Source organism: Monodelphis domestica, chromosome 1, assembly GCF_027887165.1.
Source record: "Monodelphis domestica isolate mMonDom1 chromosome 1, mMonDom1.pri, whole genome shotgun sequence".
NCBI classification, from domain to species: domain Eukaryota; kingdom Metazoa; phylum Chordata; class Mammalia; order Didelphimorphia; family Didelphidae; genus Monodelphis; species Monodelphis domestica.
The window spans coordinates 395976839-395985744 of NC_077227.1; the positions used below are offsets into that span (position 1 = coordinate 395976839).

The 8906-nt window shown below is 47.3% G+C and overlaps 1 protein-coding gene across 2 annotated transcripts; it reads left to right on the plus strand.

Moving 5' to 3' along the window:
• The first annotated feature begins 705 nt into the window (after nucleotides 1-705).
• Nucleotides 706-8906, plus strand: ERGIC3 (ERGIC and golgi 3). 2 transcript variants are annotated; one of them, XM_001371538.5, is made up of 14 exons: nucleotides 714-871; nucleotides 1069-1139; nucleotides 2336-2423; nucleotides 2693-2812; nucleotides 3404-3497; nucleotides 3630-3795; nucleotides 4712-4769; nucleotides 5587-5601; nucleotides 6248-6279; nucleotides 6645-6741; nucleotides 6862-6926; nucleotides 7220-7356; nucleotides 7446-7501; nucleotides 7650-8906. In XM_001371538.5, exons 1-14 carry the CDS (start codon nucleotides 784-786, stop codon nucleotides 7727-7729), a joined length of 1167 nt encoding a protein of 388 aa, XP_001371575.1. In that variant the 5' UTR covers nucleotides 714-783; the 3' UTR covers nucleotides 7730-8906. The 2 variants fall into 2 exon arrangements, with proteins under 2 accessions (XP_001371602.1, XP_001371575.1); XM_001371565.5 differs by lacking the exon at nucleotides 5587-5601 and having other exon boundaries at nucleotides 706-871.

The following is an 8906-nucleotide window of genomic DNA, read 5'->3' on the forward strand; positions in this document are numbered from 1 at the left end:
CAAATGATATGGGGAAATATTTGAAAATTTTAAAAATTAAATTTAAAAAAGAAAAGAAAAATGTTAGAAACTTTTTATATATAATTGGGGGGCTTAAAAGAAAAGAAAAATAAATAAATAAATGGAAATTAAATAGTAGATGTGCCAGCTGTGCCAGCTGCTGTGCCAGCAGACCATTTGTGGGGTATAACTGTGATTCTAGAAAAACCAGTTTAAGAACAGACAGCTGTGGTTTAGCCAGGAGATAAGAAGATTTAGTGGGGAGCTTAACTTTCTTAGAGTATCTGAAAGACTGCTACAAGGATTACAGCTGTTTAATCCCACGGGGTCAGGGGCAGGAGCAAAGGATGGAGGTTATAAAGGACCATAGACACTTGGGTTTGATGTCAAGTAAAAATCCCCTCTCTAATAATTAGCGCCCTCTAAAAGTAGAATGACCTCTTAGGAGGTAGGTAGTATTTTTCCCATTACTGGAGGTCTTCGAACAAAGGCCGAAAGGCCACGTGTCGTAGGGGGAATTTTTGTTTAGAATTGGGTTGGGCCAAATGCTTCTAAATTACTCTGACGAACATAGCCTGGGACGAATTACTCCGCTGTCATTCTGCACATGCGCAGGAGAAAGCTTTGCTTCTAACTCGAGGGGAGAAATGTCAGTAATGAGCCAGTAGCCTCACCGCGGCGCATGCGTGCGAGCACAGCCACAGAGCGAAGGGGGCGGGGTCCAACCCCGGAAGTGAGCGGCCGTGGGCAGGTCCCCTGACTTTCCCTTTCCGGCGGGTCCCCATGGAGGCGCTGGGGAAATTGAAGCAGTTCGATGCCTACCCAAAGACCCTGGAGGACTTCCGGGTCAAGACATGCGGCGGGGCCACAGGTAGGGAAAGAGGTCAGGGATGAGGGTCGGCACGGTAGGGAAGTAGGGTGGGGGTAGGGGCTATCTCCGGGCCCCTCCCCTTGCCCCTTTGTCTCCGCCCCGACCTCAGGCCCTGTGCTGGCCTGGGTTGGTTATGGGAGATGGGCCAAATACGGAGGGAGAAGGGTTTGCTGACTTCTGAACCTTGGTCCCTGTAGTGACCATCATCAGCGGGCTCCTAATGCTGCTGCTCTTCCTTTCCGAACTGCAGTATTACCTTACGGCCGAGGTGAGTCTCCAGGGCCGCCGCTAGGGGGGGTATGGGGGCAGGGAAAGGAACGTCGTCAAGGAGCGCCGTGTGTCGTGGCGAAGTGGGGACCGCAGGGGGCGCTGTGGGTCAAGAAAAAGGGGTTCAGTGAATTGGAGCCTGGGAAGGGTTTAGTATGATAAATTGGGGCTCCGGTGTCTTTATAGGGAAAGAGGGATTCAGTGTGATGAATTGAGGCCCCCAGGGGACTCTGCGAGGCAAGGGAAAAGGGAGGGACTCAGTGTGATGAATTGGGACTTTCAGGGACTGTGGGGCAAGAGGAGGGGATATCCTGGAAGGAAGTGGAGCCATTGGGGTCTGGGGCAATAAAAAGGAGATTCTCCAGGAGGCACTTGAAGGAGAAGGGAGGAGTACAATGTATAGAAACAGAGGAGCCTCCAGGGGCTTCTGTGGAAGGACTAAGAGAGAAGGAAGAGACACTGAGGCAAGAAAAGAGGGAATACTTTGAGAGGAAGGAAGGCCATGAGGGGAACTCTCTGAGATAAAGGGGGCAGGACACTAAAAGGCTTCATTGGATAAGGGAGAGGGTAGGTATTAACACTAGGGGCTGTTGGGAAGGAAGAGACTGCTGAAGGGGAGGGGGAGGTAGGCTACTGAGAGGAAAGATTGAGGGAGCTTGGATAGGGAGTATACTATTAAGGGAAGCATTAAGTCAGGAGAAAGGGGAAGAGGACACAGATGAGGTCATTGTCATGGGGAAAGGAGTCCTGAGGAGAGTAAGAGACCAGCTGGACTGATAACTCAGGAGAGTGATGTGGCAGGAAGAGGGCAATGATTAGGTGGCTGTACTAAGGGGATGTGGGTAGGGAGTGGTGGTACCAAGGTATGTGAGTGGAGTTCTGAGGGAAAGGGGGGGCGGGGCTTTTAGAGAGAAGATGACTGGTTGAAGGGACAGAGGAAACACTTTAGCATCAGGTAGGAGAGGTACAAGCAAGGCCTTGTGATAGATGCCTCTTAGCTGGTTATTTTTGAGATGTGGGAGGAGATATTGAGAATTTATAAATAGTTTGAATGTTGAAGGGAACTGAGGGGTTCTTTGTGCAACAGGGGAAGAGGTTCATGTGGGAAGAGACAGAGAAGTATGGGTGGGGATGGATGGAGGGAGGTCAGGAGAGGGCTGCCCTGGAACCGGTCTTTCCCATACCCCCCACCTATAGGTTCATCCTGAACTCTATGTTGACAAGTCCCGAGGAGACAAACTGAAGATCAACATTGATATCTTGTTCCCGCATATGCCCTGTGCCTGTAAGTGCTTGGCATTCCCAAATACTCTCAGACTTCAACCCCACCCTAATCCCATTGGTAAGAAAAAACCCAAGGAGCCTTTTCTCCTCTCCAAGTCTCATGCTGATAGAGATGTTGGAGTGTTTTCCCTGCATGCGGAGAAAAAGATTTTGGGTGGAGGGATTAGGATGCAGCATCAGTGCCTCATCCATCCCACTCTCTTTCTCACAAGTAGGCCTAGTCACTGGGGGCATAGGGACTAGTCCTATATCTAAACATCCTGGTTCTAGATCTGAGTATTGATGCCATGGATGTGGCTGGGGAGCAGCAGTTAGACGTGGAACACAACCTATACAAACAGCGTTTGGACAAAGATGGCCGCCCTGTAACCACAGAAGCTGAGCGTCATGGTAACCAGCAGAGACAGACCCAGTCAACTCTGGGTATCCCTTTCCAGGCCAGGGAGTGGGTGTGGAAGCAGAGTCAGATTCTAGCACTAAAGGGGTATTCCAGAGACAAAAAGGTTTAATCTCCTTGCTTCCAGATAAAGCATTTTATGGATAAGGCACCCAAGGCCTAGAGAGATTAAATAGCTTGGGTCCCAAGATTACAAAGCTAATTAGTAACACAAGTAGAACTAGAACTCCTATTCTGCCTCCTTCTGTAGTATTCTTTCTAGCCTTCATACTATTCTATTGCTTCCCAGCTCATCTTGATGTCCAGAGCTCTTTTTTTATCTGTTATTGTTGAGGATGTCATTTAGGATCTGGCTGCCTCTTGCCTCCCTGGGCTTCCTATGGTGGGGAGTAAAGCTCTTGGAATATTTACTGCCCTTCCTACTGCCTCCCCAGCCCATTAGAAGACTCCTGCTATTGATTCCCTGCCCTGTCCTTATTCCTATCACATGCCTACTTTGGGGCAGGCAGCTGAGTCCATCTTGTCTGTTGCCTGGGCCTGCCTCTTCTCCTGGGGCTAATGCCTTGGGCTCTGCTTACCCTCAGAGCTGGGGAAAGAGGAGGAAAAGGCGTTTGACCCCAGCTCCTTGGATCCTGAGCGCTGTGAGAGCTGCTATGGTGCTGAGTCTGAGGATAGCAAGTGAGTGTCACCCACATGAGTGAACTTGAACCAAGGCTTTGCCACATTTCTGTAAGCCTGGACATGGGCCACCTATTCCCCTCTTTGCCTTACACTCAGCTGGGCTCTGCCTTCCCCATCCCTCCCTTCTAGATGCTGTAACACATGCGAAGATGTGAGGGAAGCATACCGACGGAGGGGTTGGGCTTTCAAGAACCCAGATACCATTGAGCAGTGTAGACGGGAAGGCTTCAGTCAAAAGATGCAAGAACAGAAGAATGAAGGCTGCCAGGTGTATGGCTTCCTAGAAGTCAACAAGGTCAGGACCAGGCCATGTCACAGAGCCAGAAAGAAAAAGGAGAAGGCTCTGGGATGAGTTCTGATTGAACTTCCTTAGGGATGGAAACTGCCTGTTCTGGAAGACTGGGCACAGTGCCCTCAGAGAATCTTTCTGCCTAAAGTGACTTTAACAAATATTACCTGATTACTTACTACATGATCAGGAGATTTAACAAGGCTTAGTTTGTGCCTTTAGGTAGGGACACCTATAACTGTGATAAAGAGCAGCACTAAAGAAACATAGGAGAGGTTTAAGGAACATTCAAAGGAGGAGGAAATATTTGAGATGGGCATTGAGGAATAAAGGGGATATAGGAGAGAGGTGCATTCTGCAAAAAAGGACAGTATAAGCAACTCATGGAGGCAGAAAATCAACTGATGTTTGGGTAACTGTGAATAGTTCATTTGGCTAGAGTATAGATTGTATAAAAGAAGAGAGTATTAGGAGGTAGCTGATAAAGTAACCTGGGACCTCACTGTAAGACATGGTACATCCAATTCAATTTGATAATCACTTAGAAGTTTTAGAGATTAGTCATATTTTCCCAGGGACATGTGGAGAAGGATCATCTAATCATTATTCCTCTTCACAAAAATGCCCTGTGGTTCCCAATCACCTGCTGAGTACTGTTCATAGTTCCCTTACTTAGCATTCACGATCTACATGACCAGCTGCCATCCCAGCCATAGTCTATACTCTGGCCACATTGAACTGTTCTGGGGATGGGACTGAAATCTTGGAAGTATAGTCGCCTGGATTTAATGACTGATTAGATGTGGGAAAGGGAGGGTGAGTCAGAGATAGCCCAGGTGATAGGGAAGATGATGGCATCATTGACAGGAAAGGGGAAGGGCAGTAGTTCTGAAGGAATGGAACCAGGAAATGTTTCTTATAGGTGGCTGGGAACTTTCACTTTGCACCTGGGAAGAGTTTCCAGCAGTCGCATGTACATGGTAAGTAAAGACTTTTATTAAAAAAAAAAAATAGTCTTTATCGTAATAGGCTCTCCCCACACCCCCAAAATCCCTTTCCCCTGTTCCTAATCTCTCCCTGAATAATCCTGCCCCCACTATCCCCCCTACACATACTTCTTATACTTTGTATACATAAACAGCATAACCTCTTTGCTTCTATGTTGTTTCTTTATCCCTCTCTCAGATACTATCCCTCAACTCTAATGCTCTACTTGGGGAAAAATCTTTTGAAAGCAATTCAGCCTTAGGACTGTGATACCTGAAAGCACCCAAGATGGTGGGTGGGGGGGCAGGTTTGTTATTTGAAGTTCTAAACATGTAGCTAGCCCTCCTAGTCTCTGCCAATACCAGGAGTCCCAGCAAATGTATGAGAAGGGAGCTTGGTTTAAGTTCCCACTAGCTAATGTCCCAAAAGTTATTCACCCAGAGCTTCAACTGGGGGCAGGTACAAGGATATCTCTTTGTTTATTCAGCACCCAAGAGGGAGGTAGCCCTCACATACCTGGAATGAGAAGGTGATGGGGACTGGTTAAGCTGGTACCTAGTCCAGGTCCTTCCCCTTCACAAGTCTGAGAGCCAGGTTGAAGGTAGCCTCCAGAATCCTTTCTAAATTGTCCATCACTATTTCAGCCCAATTATAGTACCTGAAGTGGGACTCAGGACCCAGAATTGATCACCCAGGATTCTTACTGGGTGATACTCACACACATACAAGCCATACTTATTTCTCAGACTGTCATTATACAACTCTAAATCTCACTCTTCTCTTCTTTCCCTTTTCCCCTCCATGCTACAGTCCATGCTGTGGAGAGTAAGTGGCCAAACTTTTAACCCTCCTCCCCTTCAGGATGAGAGCATATTTTCCTCAAGCATGCCCTGCTATCAGGAGTTGGGGATTGGGGATGTTAGCACCTTTTCTTGGCAGAAGTTAAGATGGAACTAGGTCTTCAGCAATTGAAGGCATGAGAGTCTAGAACTAGAAAAACGATGAAAGGATTAAGTTCATCTGGAGGCGCCTGAGAGCAAGAGCATGAATTGGAAGGTGGTTTCAGGCCCTTTTTAAGACTTTAATCCCATAGTCAGTTATTTGATCTAATAATAAGCGAACCAAACCTATGAACTTGTCTTCCCACAGAGGAAATTAGAATGTAAAAAGAGATTTTTTTTCAGTAACTTTGCCTTCCACTCTCATCCTAGCTGAAGTAACCTTAGGAAATAGGGTCTAGGGTGCAAAGAAGAGGTTTTCCTTCTTCCCCATCCCTACTATATCCTCCAGGTTAGGAATCCTTCCTGGGAGCTACAAGACCACACAGTGAGACTGAAAAGGAATTCAAGAAATCATGGATTAGAGAATGAAGTGGCTACCAGAAAGGATAGGAAAATTATACTCCTGGGGGAAAGAGTGAAAAAGAAGTCTCTCTCTTAGCATACTCACTTACCCATTCTCTCTTTTCTAGTTCATGACCTGCAGAGCTTTGGACTAGACAACGTAGGTACCATCCTTAGGTGGTAAGCACCTCGGCAGAGACTGACCAGAGCTCTGGGCTCTTAGGGCCCTTAAGGATTGACTCCCCTGGGAAGGAGGAGGGGGAATCTTCATCTCCTTGGGGCTGATCCTAGCAAATCCTAAATCCCTGAGTTCATTGGAATAAATGGAGACAGTCCATTTTTACCAGGCTGCCCCACCTCCCCACCCAGCTCATGTGGATCACATCAGAGTGGGCTAGTGGGAAACCTAGCTGCTATATATGATGGGTTTGAGGCCACTGTAACTCCCCCTGTGGTGCCATTGGTCTCCTCTGACTTGGGGGCCCTCCCCTTTGTATGACCAGAGTATTATGTTGGTATCTCCAGATCAACATGACTCACTACATTCGACGTCTATCTTTTGGGGAAGATTATCCAGGGATTGTGAACCCATTGGATGATACCAACATTACTGCCCCCCAAGGTATTGAGGTTGGGGGATTCTGTTCTAGGTTTCCTCTTGGGGCAGGGGAAGCCAAATATGTTCCTATGGATGTAGCTGACAGGCTTATCTCAGTTGCTCACCATTCCCTTTTTCTCATAGCCTCCATGATGTTCCAGTACTTTGTAAAAGTAGTGCCCACAGTATACATGAAAGTGAGCGGGGAGGTGAGTTGGAGTCCCCAGTCCCCCAGCTCCACAACCTGACTCCTTCCCCTTCCCTGTCCTGGGCTCCATTTGCCTATTAGAAGGCATCTTCTGGACCATTAGATAATGAGTGCCTTGAGAGCAGGGCCTGGGTTTTTTTTTTCCCTTTCTTTGTATCCTCAGGACTTAACACAGGTGCCTGGCACACAGTAGGCTCTTCATGAATGCTAGTTGACTGACCACTAAGTAGAGCTAGACATGACCCTGCCCCTCCAGTTCTTGCCACTGCTCCTCTCCTCCCCCTGTGACCCCAGGTGCTGAGGTCCAATCAGTTCTCTGTGACAAGACATGAGAAAGTTGCCAATGGGCTCATTGGGGACCAGGGGCTTCCTGGAGTCTTTGTGCTGTATGAGCTTTCACCCATGATGGTCAAACTGACAGAGAAGCACAGGTGAGGACTGGGAGGGGAAGAGGCCTGGGCACAGCCAGACCTCTCTTCAAGCCCCTCTAGCAACCCAAACTCGTTATTCCCCCATCTAGGTCCTTCACCCACTTCCTCACTGGTGTCTGCGCCATCATTGGAGGCATGTTTACAGGTGAGGAAGAGCTGAAGTGAAGGGGGCAGAGGGTGGGGGCTAGAGCAGGAAGAGTTGGATTTTGACTTTTGAACCTTCACTATTGTGGGAGATCGAAGACAATTTGGATAGGACAGCCACCTAGTAATAAACTTAACCTCTTTTCCAGTTGCTGGACTCATTGACTCCCTGATCTACCATTCTGCTCGAGCCATCCAGAAGAAAATAGAATTAGGGAAGACAACATAGAGGAGCTGCATGCCCCACCCCTGGCCCTGTCTCACTTGAAGCTATCTGTTTCCCAGTGTCTGACTTCTAGTTGTGACCCATGCCCTACCCTCATGAATGCTATATTCAAACTGTAAGAATTGTTCTGCCCTCCTAACCTCCCTGCCAAAGTTTGTAAAATTGTGTGTTGTGATGGTATTGAGACCTAAGTATATCTCCTGCTCCACTATCCCCATAATCCTTTGCCTTGACTCATGCTCCTCCTGTGTCTCAAAGGAGGTTTCAAAGGAAAGACCAGGTCTTTCCTCTTATATTCCCACATAACCCATCTCTTCCCTATGCTGGAATCATTTGCCAGTGGTCAGAGCAATTTGAACTCCTTCCAAGAAATGCTGGCCTCCCAAATTTCACCTCTCCTCCTAGAAGCTGAGGGAGGAACTGAGCTTGGAAGAGTAACTGAGACCAGCCACGGGTTTCTATGAGGTGTTATCAAGGGGTAGGATCCTCTCTTGTTCACAACCTGGGTTAGAGGGATTGAAGGGGATACCTCTTCCCCCAAAAATGTTCACTCTAACTCTTCCATTGTGGCTTTCTTGGGATGAGGAGTTAAGGAAGTAAAAAGCTCTAGGCTTTGACCTGGAGTTCAAACTCTTCTTCTCCCATGTTCTGTCTCAGCCTGGGATGGAAGCTGAGGAGAAGGGAGAGAGAAGGGAATTTTTGTAAATCGCCATTGATTGCTTCACTTAGGGGAGAGAAAGGATTTGGGACTTCCTTCTGGGCCTAATGCCAGTTGGGTTCCACCTGTGCCTTAGTCATGGTGCAGACATTGTCACCTCAATTTTAGCCCTTCACTGACTTCTTTAGGATTTTCATTCACTGGCATACAACCCACATCTCAGCAGAACTGGGAATCAAACTTTCCCTGGGAAAAGTATGAATTAGACAAGAGATGTTGCAAAATTTGCTTCTGTATACATACCAGAGGGGTGATGCCATCCATTCCCAGTGCAGAGTGAATGAGGAACAATGGGGGGGATGGATGAGCAGAGGCAAAATGGAACAACTTTCTAGATCTTTCTGCATCTGATCTCCTTAAAGATGAGGACTTATCTTCAACTTATTTGGTTAAAAATTAATTTCCCAAATATCAGGCACCAAATTGTATTTCAAAATGAAATAGAAATAATTTTTAAAATTT

Coding starts and splice junctions, on each gene's coding strand:
- ERGIC3 (XM_001371538.5), top strand. CDS start 784: ATGGAGGCGCTGGGGAAATTGAAGCAGTTCGATGCCTACCCAAAGACC. Junction 1,140..2,335: donor AGTATTACCTTACGGCCGAG/GTGAGTCTCCAG, acceptor CCCCACCTATAG/GTTCATCCTGAACTCTATGT. Junction 7,357..7,445: donor AAACTGACAGAGAAGCACAG/GTGAGGACTGGG, acceptor TCCCCCATCTAG/GTCCTTCACCCACTTCCTCA.